This window comes from Psittacula echo, assembly GCF_963264785.1.
Source record: "Psittacula echo genome assembly, chromosome: 6".
NCBI lineage: Eukaryota > Metazoa > Chordata > Aves > Psittaciformes > Psittacidae > Psittacula > Psittacula echo.
In genome coordinates, this window is record NC_137743.1 from 46,985,667 (window position 1) to 47,005,723 (window position 20,057).

The 20,057-nt window shown below is 39.5% G+C and overlaps 2 protein-coding genes across 3 annotated transcripts in view; both read right to left on the reverse strand.

Moving 5' to 3' along the window:
* Positions 1-813: 813 nt before the first annotated feature.
* On the reverse strand, positions 814-20,020 carry STOX1 (storkhead box 1). The gene is made up of 4 exons (XM_080620649.1): positions 20,004-20,020; positions 6,281-6,433; positions 2,347-4,666; positions 814-1,223 (listed from the first exon to the last, which is right to left on the reverse strand). The coding sequence occupies exons 2-4, from the start codon at positions 6,411-6,413 to the stop codon at positions 1,184-1,186; spliced, it is 2,493 nt and encodes an 830-aa protein (XP_080476775.1). The 5' UTR covers positions 6,414-6,433; positions 20,004-20,020; the 3' UTR covers positions 814-1,183.
* CCAR1 (cell division cycle and apoptosis regulator 1) overlaps positions 4,566-20,057 on the reverse strand; it is a 50,756-nt gene continuing 35,264 nt past the window's right edge. The window contains exon 27 of one of the 2 annotated variants that reach the window (XR_013957161.1): positions 4,566-5,236. The gene's annotated coding sequence lies outside the window, so the exon portion shown is untranslated. Of the gene's footprint in view, positions 5,237-5,327; positions 5,345-20,057 lie in introns of those variants that run through there. The other variant, XR_013957162.1, reaches the window with a different exon arrangement.

Sequence of the window (20,057 nt, forward strand, 5' to 3'; positions counted from 1 at the left end):
AGGCGCCTTCTTTAAACGAAGTCTCCAGTAGCTTTGAAAACTGCTAACTACAACTTCAGTCTTCTGTCTCCATAACTACTGGTTTTCAGTACTGAAAGAGCCTAACGTAGTCAATAACTGTATGACCAAATACCTCTCCAAGATTTGAGAGAACTGCCAGCCTTTGGTGATTAGCAACATGAAACCGCCACAGTCTGCTCTTAGCTACAGGAATAAATCGGGGTTAAGAAGTCAAAATTAGTCTTTTAAACTAAAAGCTGTAAAGTGATACTGACAAATGCCAGGATGTTAGTTCCTTGGAAAAAGGAAAGTGATGGTCAGGAGCAGATCAGGAGCGTGCAGGACCACAGCAGGTTTTCTGTCAAAGCAATGCCACTGACCTGTCTCCTGCACCAACATTTTCATTCATAAAGACTAAATCCTTCTTGCCTGATATAAACGCCAACTAGATTCAGGAGGACAGCTAAGATTTCTTCAGGACACAGTGAGAGAACTTCAGGATTGGAATGGGTTGCCCAGGGAAGTTGTGAATGCTCCATCCCTGGCGGTGTTCAAGGCCAGGTTGGATGAGGCCTTGGGTGACATGGTTTAGTGGGAGGTGTCCTTGCCCATGGCAGGGAGGTTGGAACTAGATGATCTTAAGATCCTTTCCAACCCTGACTATTCTATGATTCAAGGAACTTTTGTAGTAACAAGGTGCATGCTGATCTAGTTCGTTTGCCCTGTTCTCTGGACAGGGAAGAGGGTGTGTGGTGTTATTTCTGTGGCGCAAGCAAGAAACACTTTTAAGAATTACACTGTAAAACAGTCCTATCCAACTGATACATTTCCTATTAGAGCAGCATATACCCTTTCCAGGTTAATAGTGTGATCAGAATGAAGTGTATCAGTTCTCATTTTTATTATCACAGGAATGCAAAAACTGATTAAAGATGAGAACAACAGAAATATACATTAACTCTCTAAATACTATGGTTAAAAGTTTTAGCTAACAGCTTTGATTTAAAGACAGCTTCACAAACGTGACTGATGGCATTTACAGTATGGTTACAGTGTTGCAAATGGAAAGTTTACACATCTTGTTAAAAAAATAAATATTCATGACTAGAGTTAGCTGAAACAAGGATTTTTGTTGCAATTATCCTTCTGCTTTGTCTTCCTCTTTGCATTAGTATTTATACTTTTAGAATTTGGCAGGAAGCTTCATCTTCTTTTCAGTCCATCTAAAATAACAGAATTATTAGACATCAGACTTCACATTCTAAAAATAAACTGAGTTGGCTTAACTTCTGCTACCTCAGATGGCATCAATACGAACAATCAAAATGACCCTTTGAAATACATTTTGCTAAATGAATTTATCCATCAGATTTCAAGTGTTGCATCCAACACTAGAAGCATGCTTGAAAGAGTTCACAGTCCGAAGCTGCTTAAGGGAAAAAAAAAAAAACCAAAACCCAGCTAACAGAATTCCTTTAAAAACTGTAGTATGCAATTTGTTCCCTCATATACTAGCTGCTCAAGGGGACAGCAGATACGTTATGAGAACACAAATGGTTTAATTACATTTAAAGTCCTTTAAGATCCTAAGAATATGTGATGTTATTAAAAAAAAAAAGGATATGATTTTTCCCTTGCAGCATTTAGAGTTAACAGTTTTGTAGGTCTTCTCCACATGCAACAGTTGTTTCATACATAATTGTTTCATAATTGTTTTCCATTAGATTTTCCAAGTATAGTTATAGGCAAAATGTACCCTATGAAAGGAAGCAGAAGCTTCTAGCTCAAGTGATGGGCACATTCTCCTGTCGATTGTGAGCAAATTGGATGGTATTTTGTCCTTTATATTTTGATTGAACACCTCTATAAGGCACTTTTAATTCTTCATCTATAGGACAATATCCATAATTTCATATGGCAAGATCAGTGTGAGCTGAACCTGTTTGCTAACAGGAGTTTATCAATCACATGTTTAATAGTGAGTTTATCAATCATCATGTTTCTTAACATTTCTGCACTTGGCCAGCTGTATCTGCAAGGCAGAGCTCATACTATTTTCTTGCCTTCTAAAAACAAATCCAAGATATAAACAGCAGCATTTGTGTTGCTGATTTAGGAATGTACATGTAAAAAGACATGGTAAAACTATACAGTTTGAGTATGCTGGGACTTAACACTGGAGTTTTTAAAGATAGTAAGAATTTTGTTGTTGGGGGGAAATTATGATTTACAGCAATGTTTCTGCCAAAATCTGAATGTTAATTTGAAGATAAAACATTTAATAATATTATATTAATATAATATTTATATAATAATAATTATTAATATTAACATGTGTTTTCTTACCTTGGGGAGTCAATTCCACTGTCTCCTGTAATGCTGTAGTTTTCTGTCCTTTCTGACTGTTTCTGTCCAGGTATCACAGTACATGCATTTCTAAAAAATAGATCTTTTCTTCCCAGAGGGTTTCTCATTTCTTTGATCTGTGAGCCCAAAGCAGAACATGCCACCTCTTCACCCATCTCATAGATGAAGTTCTGCAAAGTGTCAGCATCTGAGTCAGCCTCATCAGTGTGTCTGAAATCTGCTACAGCTGAAGCTTTTGCACATTCAGCAAGGCCAGTTTCTTCATCCTTTCTGTGACCTATTGGAAGAACCTGACTCCATAAACAGCTTTCTTCCATAAAATCCGGTTTTGGATGCTCTTTTGAGCCATGAGTTGATTTTGCAAAAGTAGCACTTTCCTCATATCCCTGGTCTCCAGAGTGACCTTCAGTTACAGTTGTGTCGTACTCGATGGGATAAGTATGAATCTCACAGTTTTTTAGGGACATAGCTGTCCCCACCTTTTGTGCAGCTTTGATCCAGTCTCTTATATCTGAAAAAGCGTGGCCAGGAGGCAGGTGACATTGTTCTTTGCCTTCAGAATTGTCATCCAAATGTAATGTGTTGCAGTTGTCACCATCATGTGCTTTTTCATACAGAAGATGGCAGTTACCAGTAAATCCATCACTTTCTAGCTTCATTGATCCAGGATGGCTGGCACAATCATATTTAAACGTAAGTTCACTCTTTTTACCAGTCTTTTGTCTGTATTTCACACCAGGTTTTTTTACCGGGTTAATGTTGGCTGTATAATTTGAAAGATGGACATTTTGAAATTCATTTGCTGTTTGATCTAATAACTCACATACAGTGTCAGCTTTGCATCTGCAATGCTCATCTTTCAGATGTAATGAAAATTTTGCATCTTCTTTGCACTCACCATTTCCTTCAGTGTAGGAGTGAAGGGATGTTTTATTATCCCCAGGATTTTTTTTTACTGATCTTCTGTAGATATTTTTTTCCAAAATATTACTCGCCAGGAAGTATTTGTTTGTATTATCTTTTTGCAAAGTACTGCCTTGTGGATGACTAAAGTTTTTACTAAAACTGTCTTTCTTTAGTTGGAGGGAAGACTTATTAGCATGTGGTGTGCTTTGCTTGGCTTTGTCAGCCTGTGTCTTTGTAGCCAGCTGTTTGGTTTCATAGTCAAAGGTTTTTGAGAAGTCCAAAGACTGTGGCCTTTGTAGAGCCCTTTCTTGTTTTCGAGTCCTGGACCTCAGTTGACTATTCAGGGTACCTTTGTGCCCTTTTACATTAAAGTTGCATCTCCATGACAGACCCTGAAAAGGGTTCTTAATTTGTTTTTTATATATGACATGGGATGCCACTGCTACATCAGATGGCTGCTGGTTTCCAATAGGCAGCAAAAAGTTGTCTTCCAGTTTCTGATTTTGAGATGTTAGCTCATGTATGTGAGATGTCCTGTTTCTTCTGCTAATTTGCTTCTCTTTCTTTGATTTTGTTTTCCTGGTCTGTTTTGCTGTTTTATTTTGTGTCTTTTGAATACAATCCTTTGAAAGATGGTTTAGCCTGACTATTGACACTTCAGCCGAGGTACCCTTACTGATACAATTTTTCTGCTCCTCAAACTTCTGCATTAATGTTGTGTGTTTAATCAAATTATCAACTGTAAGAATAGGGTTAATACGCTTGATGATTTCATGTTCAACATCACGTGGAATATTATCTAGGTCATCTTCATCCCTGACTGGCCACTCCTTGGGAGGAAACTGGGCTGAAAAAGTGGAATACTCCTCCTTATGTTTTTCTTTTCTAGAAGCACTTCTCCAGAAAAGGCTAAGGCTAAACCTTTTGCCTTTTATTTTCTGTTTCACAGATGTCAGTGATTTGATGGTGTCCCAGAAATGGTTTTCAGCAGATGTGGAGATCCCTTGAGTTTGGATTGAAGGCCTCAATTCACTGCAGCTTTTCTTATATCCTCCTTTACAGTCATAGTTCATTAGGTGAGCGTGTCTTTTATCACAGAGCATATTCTGGTCAGGGAAACAATGGCAGGATCTATAACAGGATACAGTAGGAATGTTTTCTTTCACTAGGTCTGCACAGAGACTGATGTTTACCAGGTAAGTGACTGAAGATGTTGAACAGCAACAACTGTCCTCCAATGTGACTCTTCTATTGTCTTCCTTGGCATCATTTGTGATAAAATATGTGTTGGGAGTCACAATGAAGTATCCTTCTCCCGAATGATAGATTTTCCTTTCTTTAATTAGAGTACCAAGGATATTATATAAGATATTGTGGGAGGGGACTGCAATGCCTGCAATAAAGACACAGATATTTCAAATCAAAAGTAAGTTTTCAAATAAAATGGGAGCTGGCCAAAAAATAACTTATTTACAACAGATCTGAGAGGAACTAAACATGAAATACCCAATGTATTCAGTTTACAGGATTCCAAAAGAAGTTTGAAACTGACCTGTCAATTGAAGTTTGAGTAGGGCATGCTCAATTTCAACATGAAAGACATGAAAGTGTCCAGAATCACCAAACAAAAGGCAGGATTTTTTATTTTATTTTTTTTTTTTAAATACATCACTACTCTGCTGAGCTTCCAGAGCCAGCAACTGTTGTTGTACCCTGCAGACCAGGAACAGACCCCCTCTGCAGCAGTGTCTACACATGGAGGCAGCAAAGGCTGCCCCAAATCTCGGAGCCAGCATAGACTGCGGCTTCTCGGACAGTCAGATGAGGGCAGCACAGAAACATCATCCAGCCGAGGGCTCTCGTAGGTGCAGTCCTGCCGGTGTCCGGTGTCCTCTCAAGGACTGATCTGTAAAGCCCTTTTTAACTCTGCCGCGGCCATTCCTCACTGATAAGGCAAAGTCACCTGAGGAGGAAGGTAGAGGCCAGCTGTGGTTCTGGTTATCACTGCAGCATTGCTGTGATGGAGCTTAGGAAGTTCTCCTTTGAATGAGCAACACTGCTCTCTTTGCATCTGTGAAAACATAGCAAGAAATATGCTCTCTCCCTACAAACTTTGAGTGTGCTGCTTCTGGCTGATCTAAAAATGCTATCTTGTGGTTTCTCAGTGTACATATGGACTATATCATGTGCCTGGCGGGTTCTGAGGCACTTTATGGGGTTGCATTAACATTTTTCCAGCTACTGAAAATGTGTACCAGATCAATCTGTATGTAATGTCTACAGAGCTATAAGATTAAGAAGATTCAAAAAAGGAAGCTCAGTATCAAACAAAGTAACCTCCTGCAGAGGGCCGTAATGAGCGTTTATGAAGTCTCATGTACACACATACACACACACTTCAACATTGCAGATCTAAGGGAAACTGAACATTTTTCAGATTGAAACCACAGCATTTAAGGGAAGGTGCTGCTACCCCATCAGAAGATAATTACATTTAGTGTAAGTAATTTGATTTCGTGAAGGGACTGGAATTTGAAACAAGAACCTGAATTTGAGGCTGGTTGTTTTTCTGTGATAGCAAATACCAGATGTAGACTCCTACCCAGTCTCTTTGCTGCTAAAGTCAGCTACATTCCCGTCTCTTAAAGGGGGATTCAAAGTCTTTGTGATCTGACACACAGTGTATTTTGTGCTGCTCCATATCCGGCACATAATACTTCATCCATGCTTTTCCACCCTCTGGAAAGGGCATACTCTCAACATGCTACTGCACTTAGTTCCCTCCTATTTTCAAAGATGATTCATTAAAATCTGTAAAAAGGATTGCATTCAAGACAATGTTAGTGATGCTCATGCGTGCGTTCTACCAGTTGCATGTTAATTTATATTCTTTCGTGTTGTCAGCTTTGCTTGTAAACATTCAGTGACCACTTGCCCGATATCATTCAATATGTTCAATCTTGATGATACAGTCACTTTTAAAAGGAGGGAGAAATGAGCTCATCACCTGGATAATTTTTCACTAGCTGGTCTGTTAAAGTTTCCTGCGTGACCATCACAAGATCCACATTCATGTCTGATATGGTACGGCATATTCTTTCTGACAGAGAAATGGGGTGTGACTGCGACAGGTGATTCATGAGAACAGGGATCACATTACCTGAAGAAGGAGGGGAAAAAAATACATATTGTTTGGATGGAATAGTGTTTTTTTCTATTAACAGTGACAGATTTTCACTGAAAAATTCTTGTATTTCCTCAGAACAAGCACCTTATGTTCAGCTAGTTTTCTTTGGGAAATTACTAGGGAATATTTAAGGGGTAATGGGTACAAACTGGAACACAAGAGGTTCCACTTAAACTTGAGAAGAAACTTCTTCTCAGTGAGGGTGACAGAACACTGGAACAGGCTGCCCAGGGGGGTTGTGGAGTCTCCTTCTCTGGAGACATTCAAAACCCGCCTGGACACATTCCTGTGTGACCTTATCTAGGTATTCCTGCTCTGGCAGGGGGATTGGACTAGATGATCTTTTGAGGTCCCTTCCAATCTCTAACATACTGTGATACTGTGATACTGTAATATTTAAAAGAGAAGGGAAATGGTACTAGCATTTTTCAAGTGCCTTTATAATGAAGGAAACAGAAGGATACCTAAAGCATGTTATTTTGTTTGGTAAATTCTAGCTTAAAGCAACATTTAGCTTAATAAACAGGGAGCTGAGAGAGATGTGTCTGATGACTGCTGACTTTTTAGAAGATGGTTGACATATGAAACCATACAGAATCTGTATTTTCCAAGTAGCTAATGAAAAGGGTAAATACCCAGTAATCTAAGTACAAAATCTTGTTACCAAATCAGAACGCAGAGGATGACAGGGGAAGAACAGTAACAGGCTTTGTCCCTTTCTTGAATAGAAATCGTAAAAATTCCAAATTTTTTACTGCATTCTAGAACTAGAAATTATCTACCAAACTGGACAAAGGACAAAATCTTGTTAAAATTGCATGCATTTTTTAGGCTACATCACCATCTCTTCTGGTGAGAGACAGACAGTAATATTGCCCCTGTTCTGCATGGTGAAAGCAGAAGCTCGGAGGGGCTGAGAGGGTGACCCAGCTCCCTCACAGTAACTGCAGCCCCAGCTCAGAGGGCTGAAAAGGATTGGTCTTTGTCCTTCGTCTCAACTCTCACATCCATAAATCACAAAGGTAAACACTGCCCTTCTCCCCTTTGCAAGATGGCAAGGCCAGTAAGAGCAAGCCCAGCAAGAACCTCTGAAATGGTTCCAGCAAATGATGTAGGAAAACCTGAAATAAGTATTTTCCATGAAAGCTGATGACAAAGAACAAAGCAGGGACTCACCTGAAACCTGTGCATACAGTAGGACAATGACCTCTTACAACTTCTCGGACCAAAAAAAAAAATAAAAGCTTTCTTCTATTTTTTTAATGGAACGATGGTCTCTTCCTGCTACCTGGCAGTGCTCTGTGTTTCCCTGTTCTGTGTTGCACAGAAAGCCCTTAGCTGCCAGAGGAGACAGAAGGCAGCAGGGACTCTTGGTTACTTCACAAGGCAAAAACTAGTGTTAAATACTAACAGTAATTTTCGTGCAAGTACAAAATCACATTTTAGATTAAGTGACATTCACGTTTAACTAAAATGCCATTGGATGATCTGGTGGATGATTCTGCAACCTGGTATTTATCCTTGAGGCAGAAAACACCACCATGAACATTTATCTGAGTAAATGAATTAAGCAGCAGCATTTTGAAGAGCTTAAGTTGCTCTTGGCCTTTGTTTTACAACTGCTGCTATGTTCAGCAAAAAGCACTCAGAAAAAGTTGTGGCATAGAGTTCCCCCAGTGATGTTACTAGGATACTCCTAGCAGGTGCAGAAACCATTGCAAGCTTTCTTTTTTTACTGGAAAAGTTTATCAGCATTCAGTAGTAACTCTCGTTAATAGTTTGCTGTCTAAAGTCTTTCCTGTAGACACACCATGCTGCTGTCAGTCTTACTATTTGTTCCTGCAGAGCACCAAACTGCTAAGGAAACACCACCACTTATAATCAAAATGTATGTATTATTGTTATTATTATCATCATTATCATCTTGCTGTCACTGTCTGCATCTGTCTTGCAGCCTCAAATCCCATGTCTCCATGCAGGAAGGTCTGTTCAGAATAATATTTTAAAAAAGCATTAAGCAAAAGCCAGCATGATACTGAAAAATAACCCACCCCACTAAAATGGTGTTCAAAGCAAGTGTATTTAAAATGATGGTTGCAGATCAATAATGGCAGCGTACACACATGCTAACAACATGAATATTAGATGTAATTCTGAATATAACTCTCAGTTATTCAGATATCATTCCTTACTGACTTTGACATAAAATCTATGAATATTATAGAAAGTTGGGAACTGTAGCAAACCCTTTTCAAACATTAATGAAGATTTTACAAGATGCTTCCTTATTAAATGATAAAAAATCTGTATACATCATGAAGACAGAGTTAAAATAACTTTCAATTTTAAGTTTATAACAGGGAAGCTCTATTTTGGCATAAATACTGTGTACTAGATCCTGTTTTCAGAAATATCCATTTACTGAAGCAAAGAGTAAAATTGTGCAGTAAAACTGTCAAATCTTGTAACGTGCTTAATCTGTTGCTGAAACAAACAAAAGCTGTCAGGACCAGCAGACGTATTTCTATGCTTTGATTATTTTGTACAACTCTCAAAGAAAAACAAAAACAATTAAGTATCTCTTAGGGTCACTGATACTTCTTTAGTTGACATTGAAGAAGAAGCTACAAACACATCAAAATGTCAGGTATCGATACCTGCTGATTCCTGCAAGAACAGACACTTGCAGATCAGGTGTTAGGCAAACAATGTCCTCCATGTGGACTCACTCGATTGCTGTTTTTTACAAACAGGATAATGCCATACAATTTGTAAAAAAACAAAACAGGAAAACACACACAAAACCAAAACAAAACACTTCTGCTTTCTCAGCGACACCCAAAAGTCTGGTCCCAACTGCAAGTGTTATGAACTTCTAAAAATATGACCTGTAAAAGGTTTCTGAGGTTCCCAGCCAAGAGCTATTAAACCCTTACTCTAATCTCAGGGCTAATAGCAACCCACAGCCATCCTTTCTCTCATCAGCAATTAAAAAAAAAAGCAAACCCCAAAACAACACAAAAAACAAGGAAAAAACCAAACAAAACCAAAACCAAATGAACAAAAAAATTTTACTAAACCACAAGCAGGTATGGTGAAAACAAAGCAGGATTCAAGAAGACAAGAGCTCTTGCCTGCAATCGTGGTTCAAGCCCCTAGATAGGAACAAGTTACACAGTGGACGCTAACATGTTCTGTGAAGTGAAGTTTTCCTTAAGGCAAGCACAATGGGAAAGTTTTTGCCATTGAAATGTGTAGCTCTAATCTTCAGAGACATCAACCCCTTCAACGCTTCCTGAGGCCACTTACACGTCCCCTTTAATACTCCAAGAACATCTCAGGAGCAGGTTCTAAGCTCCAAAGGTACTGACTGAATATGTGACCAAGCATGCTCATGTGTTCATATAAATGGCTTAAAATAGACTGTTTAAAATAAAACAGCACTTCCGCTTGCTTGAAAACTATCAGGCAAGTTGTCCAGTGCAGATCTGTGTTTCGCCTGCAACAGCTGGTAAAACAGCCAACAAGCAAACCCAGATAAACACATCTGTCTTTGGGGCATTCCCGCTGCTCACTGCATAACTGGCAGAGAAATTGAACTCTTTGCAACAGCACTCAAGATAATTATTTTTCATATTCTTTAGCATGCTGATAGCTTTTAAGTCAATTCACATATGGCATTGAACATAACCAGCACAGCTGACAGCAAGGAAGATCATCTTTAGCCATTTCAGCATTCAGTGTCAGGCTTGACCATAAAAGACAGATTGATTCAAAAGTTTTATTGCAGGGAGATAAAAATAACACAAAATGAAACTGTCCCTGGCAAGTTGCAAAACCATCAGAGAGTAGCCCACGGAGCCAAAGAATATAACAGGAATAAACAAGTCACTGGCAACATCTAGTGCCTTTAGGTATCTGCAGGTGTTACCATCCACTGCTATGGAAATATCACACAGGCACATCTTTTCCATTTGGCCTGGTCCAAAAATGACCCTCCGCAACCCTGGCATTTCTCCACTGAAACAGCTCTGCCTTTTCCTGGCTCCCAGAATTGTACTGTCTTCTGCAATAAATCTCAGATCATCCAAATAGCTCTTTAATGTTAAAACCTTTGCTTTAAGCAGAAGGCGTTACTGGGTGTTGGTTAGGTACTTAACTATACAGTGAAAGACTTACTATAAAAACATCATACAGATGCTCAGCTAAAGGTCAACTCCAGCTGACTCCTTTGCCTGGAGATGTGCTATCACACAAACGCCAGTCCCAAAAAGTATACAATATGAAGCTACAGTAATGGGAATAAGATATACCTGCATTCAGATCTCCCCTTTCCAGAATGGACCAAAATTTATTTCTTTGCACACTCCCTGGTTTCAGTTTGCATGTACCCCAGCCAAGGAAAGTCACACGCTAGTCTTTCAGAGGAACAGCACCTACAGAGCTATTCAAAAGAGAACATACCCCCCTGCAGAGTGTTTCCAGCAAACCATCAATCAGCTATTATGTTCAACTTTCTCCCAGACAACCCTTGTCCAAATCCTACCCACCACAGAAGAAGCTGTCTGAGAGCTTGATCCAGTGGTCGCTTTCCTCAGACCCAAACCCTGGCTTGCAGTGAGAACAGGAGCCACCATCACACACTGAGATGGGACAAAGCAGGCCTCAGATCTTGCTTTAGGACATCACCTACTTCAGGGATATTTTTTTCACTTAGCTGAGAACAAAGCTTTGACGGCATATAGGCAACTTGACACTTGCCAGAGCAGCTTGTGATGTTGATGGATATGCGCAGCCACTTCTCTTTCCATTCCCCCTAAATGGATATCCAACTTCAAAGATGTTCTCTGTGCTGGAAAATAAGTGTCTGCACTCTTTCATTGGGCTGGAATTTATGGCCCACAGAAAAAACCAAACCAAAACCAAACCAAAAAAACACTACAAAACCACACCATAAAAAGGTTTTAAAATCAAAAGCAACATCTTTACCACCACAAGAGGTCTCAGAGTTTTTTGGACACTGCTGATTAAACAGCACTGGCTTGGACCTGAGGACCTTAGCCTGCAGTTTCCAAACCTTTCTCCATGACTTTGGCACTATTAAACACCCTTTCCGTATTTCAGATCGTCTGAATTTTAGCCAGAAGGAAGTGATAAAAGACAAACAGAGCAACTAAGCACTCCATTGTATTACGCAAGACTTAGCAAATAGATTTTCAAAAGCCAGTTGAGTAGAACCCTTACTGAGAAGGTACTGGGTTGTTTGATCTCACAGATCAAGGTGAAGCCTGTAATGGAAATTACAGAGATGTGCAGGTACCTACAGGATGCTGAAAGAGTAGGAGCACAATTTTAGGTGAAAAAGTGGATGATGCAGTTCGTGAAGTACCCAAGCAAGTGATTTGAATGACAGGTTATCTTTGCTGCAATATTTTATTGAGAACAAGTGAAATATTTCATTATCTCAATGGAGTTTTCAACCTTGGACACTCAGCATACAGCCTACGGAAGAAAAACCAAGCACTAGCAAAAAAAAAAAAAAAAAAAAGGGAAATTTTTGTCTTGCTACAACACAAAATATAAAGTTTGCTCTTTGTTTTGTTTGCTTGTTTTTGGAAAACAGAATGAAGTTTATGGGAGGTTCCATTTATTTCAATTTTTCAAATAAACAGTGTTTCAGCTTTCAAACCAGACTGCATTTGCTAAACAAACAGCAGTTGCAGTTGTTTCATTACCCAGAAATCTTTCTGCTTCAGTACAAATCAGGCTGCTTATAGAGAAGCTTCGCACCACCAACAAATGGAACACAAATTGCTGCTGATGCATCAGTATAAGGTAAAGCATACTCAGAATAATTAAAAGGTTTCCCATCATATGTTCATTATTACCAGGGGCTTTACTGTATTATCACAAATAAGGGCAGTTTGTTGGATTTTGTATATTGAGTTTTCTGTTTATTAGAAATTTGATAGCAGTGTATGAGTCACATTAATGACGCACGCTACTAACATCTCTTCTTCTTTTAATGCATATCTCCCAGGAATGTTTTCACAAAGCATAGTAAGGAATTGGCGGAATTGCTTTGGATGTATGTTGTTTTAGAAATGCAGATACCTACATTTTCTAACCTGATGTTTAAACAAACACAAAACAGGCAGCAAGATGTGCAAGCACCACAGCAATTCTATCAGGTTAAAGAAAACTACACTGCCTATCTACCTCAGCTTTTCTGTGCATGTCATGCTTTATTCTGCAGATTTTTACCTCATGGCCTGTATAATCAAAAGACAGCTGACATACTCCAAGTCTGAAACAAGAAGCAAAGCTGACAGAATAAAGCCACTCACTTCTTTGTGCTCATACTTCTAATTAATTTTTATTTGGGATTGAATGAAAGCAAGCCTTGTAACAAGGCTCCTCAGTGTTGAGGAGGCTAATATTACTAACACAGCAACAAAGGCCAAGAGTATCCCAGGCTGTATTAACAGGAACAGAGATAGTAAATCAAAGAAAATTGGTGCTTGTTAAACCACGAAGTCTAGTTTTTTACGCTGAACGACAGTGCAGCAGTGGAGCAGGTTAGCCAGAGAGGTTCTGCAGTCTCCAGTACTGGGAACTTTCCTGAGCAACCTGGTCTGACACCATAGCTACCCTGCTTTGAGTAGGAGTTAGGGTAGGTTACCATGAGTAAAACAGTAGTCCAGCCACCTAGTTTGGTTGGACACTGGTACCTGTGCCTCTCACAACCACTCTTACCCCCCACTGTGACCATCCTGCTTTCCGTAACCCAATGCAACAGCACTTTTGACCTCTGCCAGCTGTGAAGTTTTCTTGGGTTACACCAAGCTGAAGAAAACAGGCTATACTTACATCATGCTGTTAATGAGGCCACACAAAACAGTGTCCATATGGTAAAACTATTGGCTTTGTCTTCAACCTTAAAATGAATTGCTACTGGTTTTGTAATGTCTTTTTCATAACTGAGCTCCATCTGCATGGGCTTGTTGTTAGAGCTAGTGCTCTCCACAGTGATGGAGTGGACACGTCCTAAAGCAAGATGGCAGTATAGAAAAGCTAAAACTAGCCTTGAAATTAAATCTCTGATTTTGAAACCTGATCAATTACTATAGTGGAAGCACTACTTATTAATGGAATTTTCTGAATTAACTACATGATATTAAGACAAACTGTTTTCTTTTCCGACAACAGCAACAACAAAGCACTGTTCAAATTACTCTCATCCTGAAAGAGCGTCCAGGAATCAAGCGGCAAAAATTCGAAGGTTGAGGATAGCTGAGCTCAGCCTGTTTTCTTTAACTTTGTTTTCTCACTCCAAAGACAGAAGCAAGAGCTGCTTCTGCTGAAAACCTTCAGCACTGAGAAATACACAATAAAGTTATTCACGGTAATCCTGAAAGAGGTTGTCTTTAGAAAAAGTCAGAGTAAATTAAACTGAATGGAGCTTATTATTAAAAACAATGAGACCCTCCTGTTCAGTGGTACTTGTTAAACAGTGTGACTGGAGACTGCTTCCTGTGACAGTGAAAAAATGTGCATGCACAAGTGCTTTTGCAGATTACACTTTCAGGTAATTCAATCTAAGCACATTTGGTAAATGCAGCACAATTTTGAAAGACATTACAGTACCTTATACCTTGCTTCTATGAGTTCAATCCATAGCTTGAGTATAGCATTTGGGTTTAGTGCAATACATATTCAAATAAAAAAAGGTTTTTATGAGACAGGATTAATAGCTTAGTAAAAATTTGATACGGAAACGCATGAAACATGCATGGGTATCATCTCATCTGAAGTCAGTGGTAATGGCTGGATGCCAGCTAAAATTAGATGCTAAATATGATGAAATAATGTGAGGTTTACACAGCTATTATATGGAGGTTATTAAATTAGTAAGAAAATAATAGCAGTGTAGCTAGAAACTTGTCCTTCAAGGAGTACAAATGTTTTCTTCCTTTTTTCCTCCTGAAAATATATATTGACATCATCATCACTAGGACAACTGTGATAATGAGAAAAACCCAATTATAACAGACTATGCAAGTTAGTAAGTTCTGAATCAGACACCTTAGTGAAAATAACTTTAAAAGTAATGTTTGAGAATAATACAGTTAAAAACTTACTCTGCTCTTCATTTTCTGGCAGCCTAAGCACAGCAGCACAAAATAAAGCACCATTATAGGTCATTCACTGTTTAGGCCTGGATGAAAAGGAACAGAACTCAGTTGGATATGAAGTATAGCTACATACTGTGAGTTACAGTTCACAGAAGCCAGCACCATTGAAGTACAAAATTATTCTCCTTTGAGTTGCAAACCTACATCCCTGTTTGTGAGGCAGGATGAAAGACACTGAAAGAAAGGGACTCCAAAAGAAAGGAATCCCATGAAGCACATCCTCAGTCTCTTGCTGAGCTGCCATCCTCAATAAGATTGTGTGTTCCTGTGTGTAACTACAGAGTTCCTGGTAAACAACATCCACTTCAGAGTCATGACCTTTTGTAGGCAAAACAGGAATCAGCTACTCAGAAGGCCCCATAGCCTCATTAGATGCACAGCAGAACAATGGTGATACTGACATTAATTGCTGTGAACAAATTTAAATTATTCAAATGAAAATAAATATGTTCTAAAAGCTTGCCAAGTCTGTTCTGGAAAAGAATTTGTCTCTCATTTTAAACAAAGTTCAGAATTGCTAGGAAGTAGAGAACATTCAAGTATGCAGTTACAGATGGACTTAAGGTATACCAGTGCTGCAGGTGGCACTTCAAAACTGCTCCTGAAAGCTGGCACAAACATGTAAAGAAGCTCAATATCCGAGGACCTCCACAGTGTGGTGGCCAGTGCCTGCAGAGCAATGTGCTAGCACTAAATAAATTACACTTGGGAGTCATCACACAGGAACAAACATAATAATTCCCCAAAACTGTCCCCCTCCTCCCCCTGGGAAGATAATGACAGGCCATAAATGCAACAGAAGTTTTACTCCTCAGCTGTTACTGCAGCTTTTTAAGGAGATTCAATTCCATCCCTCTCCTCTCACGGATATCTGAATATCAAATTAGCATTAACACCCTAACCCAAATCAAAGAGCTTCGGAGACCATCTCTGCCCATTTTTTAGCTCCTTTTCTTTTAGCTCTTCTTCCCAAGTTCTGTGAGAGACTAAATGGAGAGAAATGAGGAGGTAGACCTATCAGATTACTCCACCAAATGCACAAACAACAAGAACACAAAACAATTCCTTGTCTGATCTCATTCCATTTCAGTCAATACCTCCAGCAAAAAATGGATAAAACTGAACAGTTCACAGAAAAGTGTACTGTCCTTTCAATGTCACTCTTCAATAGAGTATTGTCCAAGTGAGATGAATTTACAGCCTGCAGTAGGGACTCTAAAAAGCTGACCTCTCATTAAGAGAGGCAATCAACACATTACATGACCATACCAATCACAGCCTCGGCCTACGTGGAAAATGCAGGACTTTCTAGGTTTCCTGGTGAATAATTTGTAGCCCTGCAACAGGGATGCTGACAATTTAGAGGCAAATACAGCCTCTAAAGGTTAAACAAAATGTTTCAATTTTCTGTTGTTTGCTTCTACCCTATAGGAACCACAAAAAAAACCAAACAAACAAAACCAACGAGTTACTGAGATGCATTCTCCTAGACTATCACCACAGTTTCTCTCTTCTAAGGCTCCGGAGGTCAGTGCCCTCAAACTTAGTATTTCCAATTGTATTTAATCTCATTTGACTGTTCCCTGCCCCTCTCCCAGCACTTGCCCTGCAAAGCATCTCCTGTGGCTGTACTGGAAAGGTGGGAGGGAGCAGTTTGCTCCTCCTTAGGTGAACAATTGTCTGAACAACTCAGCTAAGCACAGGAGATGGTTCGACAGAGAGATATTTGCATTTCGACCGAGACTGCTCAGTTATCAGATCGAGAGAAAAAGTTGGTTTTTAAACTAGCCCCTAATTCATCCTCCGAGGGAGATTTCAATTGCAGTGATTTGCCCTTCTTATTCCCCTGTATTCTCCCAAGGAGAAGAATATAACAGAGCCGGGATCCCCACCAGAAGGGAACAGAAAGACGTTTTTGATTTTACTGGGAATAAATACAGCAGGACAGATTGTGATACTCTATAAACTTTCGGGACTGGATTTTCCCTTATTCAGTCAAGGTGTAGTCTATTCCTTATAGTCAGGATGTCCAACTCCTCACTGTGTTTCTCTAGGAGAAAACTCATTTGAACTGCTGGGATAAAGAGTAGCACAAAGATCTGTGGTACCAGTGTCTTCTGATGACAATCAATAGCCAGAAAAGCAACTTGAGACACAGCAGTGAGAAGGACTTCTGAGTGCTGAAAGCTTTAAAAACAGTGTGCAACAGGAACTGGAGCATGGCAAGACCCTAGTATAATTCTTCACTGAAATGTGAGTTAACAGAAGTAGCGCTGCAGTGCTGCATGCCCATTGCTTCTCACTTACTGTCCAGCAAACAAGTGGCTGTGGCTTGGGAAAAACTCAAAATGGTTAGCTGATTTTTCTCACGAGTCTGAAAACTCAGTCTCAACACTTTTCATGTACAATGACCAAGGGTAAAGATGCTGCAGGCCAAGTGATTCCCATCACTGACACCTGGTGCCCCAGATAACTGTGAAAATTCATCAAACACTGCTGGACTTTGCAGACATTACAATTGCTACCTGCTGCTGGAAACGTTCCCTAAGAACCATTTAGGAGATTGCTTTGATCCCAACATCCCAGCCTTTAGTGAAAAAGCACAAGAAACCCAAGTGGCTTGAATTTCACATTACTGCAAACAATAACATGAGAGCAGGTGGATTAACAAAGCAGTCAAATCTCTCTGTATGTAAAATAAAGACAGAAAATACGATGCTAATAGTGTAATTTTTAAATATTGACAATTATTTAAAAACAAAACACAACCAAACCAAAAACCCCAACCAAACCAAAACCAACCAACCAAACCAAACCCACAACCAAAAATAAACCAAGAAACCTTTGTCCCTTGCATTTTAGTTGCCTAACTTGTTGCTTGCTTTTCTAGACCAAAATATATTTAAGGAATGGGAGAAAAATCTTCCAGAACAAAAAATGGTCATGATGATGACCAATGGAAGAAAAGGCACAGAACACATAATTTTTTAACCTAGAAAATGACCTAAATAAGGACACTCCAATTGTAATTTTGTTCCAGTTAAGCTTCCAGAAATAGAAGTAAAGCCACAAAAATGTTGCTTCAATATTTATTGACTGAAAAAATAAAATTCACAAAGAGAAGCTGCTTCAAAGACATTCGATTGAAGAAACTGGGAGAACTCAAACTTGTTAGAAACCCCGCTGGGTGTTGCTGCAGCAAGAGACAAGATGATAGAGGAAATTATCTAATTCATTTACCAAAGTAATTTACATGTGGATTCAAGCAGCCACACTATGCATCAGAAAAGAATGGACGTAAAAAAACAAAGGCGGCAAAGACCTCTAAATCACTCCCAGGAGACTGTCAAGTAACATATCAATACTCACCAGTGATATAAAACTTAACCATAGTAAAAGAGAACCATTCCCAGCACACCTAGAGACATTATTGCTTTCTAAATGGAGACTAGGGAATAAAACATGGCTCTTCTTTACAATACCTCACCTGGACTAGGAGTTAAGAGGTCAGCAGGCTACTTGTGATAAGGGAAGATGAACTCAAGCTGCAGCAGATGTTACCAATTGAGTAAAGTTGCCTAAGTGCCCAAGAAATCCCACCGCATGAAGAGATCAATTTTCTAGTCAGGAAAGGGAGTGGTTATTCTATACAAATAATTGGGAAAGAAGGGAAAACCAGGGGGAAAAAAAAAAAAAAAGAAAAACAAGAAATCGGCGATTTAAGATGAAGCCAGTGCTAAAAGAATCATAAAGAGGTTGAGCTGGCTAAGGCCTGCCCAGGGTAGACATCAGAACTGATCCTGTTAAAACTTTTGAAACAGAACACAAAGAATTCCTTGCCTTTCAAAAGTTGACAAATTTCCTGTTTTGAGAAAGAATTCAAAACTGCACTTGCACTCAAAGAACTGCTAGTTAGCTTCAACAAAAAGCTTTTGTGATCTAATTATATCCAGTTCAGCCCGAGGTAAAATGTACTTCTAATTTAAACCATAATTCATCCCTGAACAGAGAGGACTGCAGAGCTACACGCCTAGGAAAATAACGATAAAACTCTCAAATAATGTCAGCTGTGAAAATCCCTACTAACCTCTGGAAATCCAACTAGAAACGTATTTGTTTGTACTGCACCAAGTACCTTATAGTTACTAAGGAGCTGAACAGCTGTGCATCTTCACTTCAGCATTGTCTACTCGGTCTTTGTTAGCAGCATTCCTAGTTTGGCTGCTAATGCTTCCGATCTCTTAGTTCTGAGGAAGTTAAAGCACAAGTGGTTCACACGGAAATGTTAAAGCTGATGTCTGAGCTGACATGAAGCAAGGACTACACTGCTCATTTATCACTTACCTGCATTATGCTCAGTAATTAGAACTTCGTGTCTCCTATAATCAACTTCGACAGAGAGCAACCCTAATTAACCAAGTCAAAACCACACAGAAAATTGCAAGCACTATGGAAGTGCCACAGCATTGCCTCCTCCCGCAGCTTTCAGAAAAGAGCAGCCTTCCAGGGTGCACTGCAGGATGAATTGACACAAGCTCCACAGGACAGAGGCAAAACAGACTCAAGGATTAATGACCCCAGCACACCGAAGTCTGTTCCCTCTCCAGGAAAAATCAGGGAGGTGTGAGGCAGCAGTCAATACCTGGAGCAGAATTTTGATCTGCTCTGCCTGTGAACCACAGTTATCGTGCTGGCTGGTATATTCTGCAACCACTAACATTTCAAGAGGACATTCCATAGCAGCCTTGCATTAAGAGCACTTTATAATCCAGCAGCTGTGCTTTTACAAAAACCACTAAGCCTTTGATTGCAGCTTGGCCTCATTAGACTGCAGAGGTTATTGGCACAATTAATTGCAGGTAGTAGAAGGAGATGATGGCTGAATATCCACCGGTACAATCTAGTTAAAAATACTCAACAAATTTCCCTCAAGATTGCTCTGTTGTTGCTGTTACTGCCAGATCTGACAGCTCTGTGCGTCCCATGAAAGTTAACAAATGCAATTTAAATGATGGGGGAGACAAGACAGTGCTGCAATATGTCAAATTCTGAAAAATTCTCATCATCTAAATTTTTAATGTGAATAATCGCATACTTAAGGCAGCAAACAAAATGTGTCTGAGCCCAATGGCTTCTTAGATCTTCCATCAATTTTGCTTTTATGCATTTTTAGAAAAGATCCAAGATTGCTTTGTAGATTTTGTTTGTTTGTTTTCAGTATTTCCAGAGAAATTAAGGTTAAAGCAGCCGCTGACTTCAGAGTATCAGGTCTGCATTAGACAGCAAAGTGCCTTGCCTCCTGGACAGCCGTTGCCTCACCCATGGTGGTGCGTCCCCTCCACCCTTACCTTCTCCTGTGGCAGCACAGTCTGTAGCTCTTTCTCAGATAAATTCTTTGTGCA

Bases quoted from the DNA above. Each gene is read 5' to 3' on its own strand.
- STOX1 (XM_080620649.1), bottom strand. From the start codon at position 6,413: ATGAATCACCTGTCGCAGTCACACCCCATTTCTCTGTCAGAAAGAATA. The intron at 4,667-6,280 runs GTGATGAGCTCA...TCTTTATTGCAG, and splicing joins GCTAGTGAAAAATTATCCAG to GCATTGCAGTCCCCTCCCAC. The intron at 1,224-2,346 runs GTAAGAAAACAC...CTGTTATTTTAG, and splicing joins AGTGGAATTGACTCCCCAAG to ATGGACTGAAAAGAAGATGA.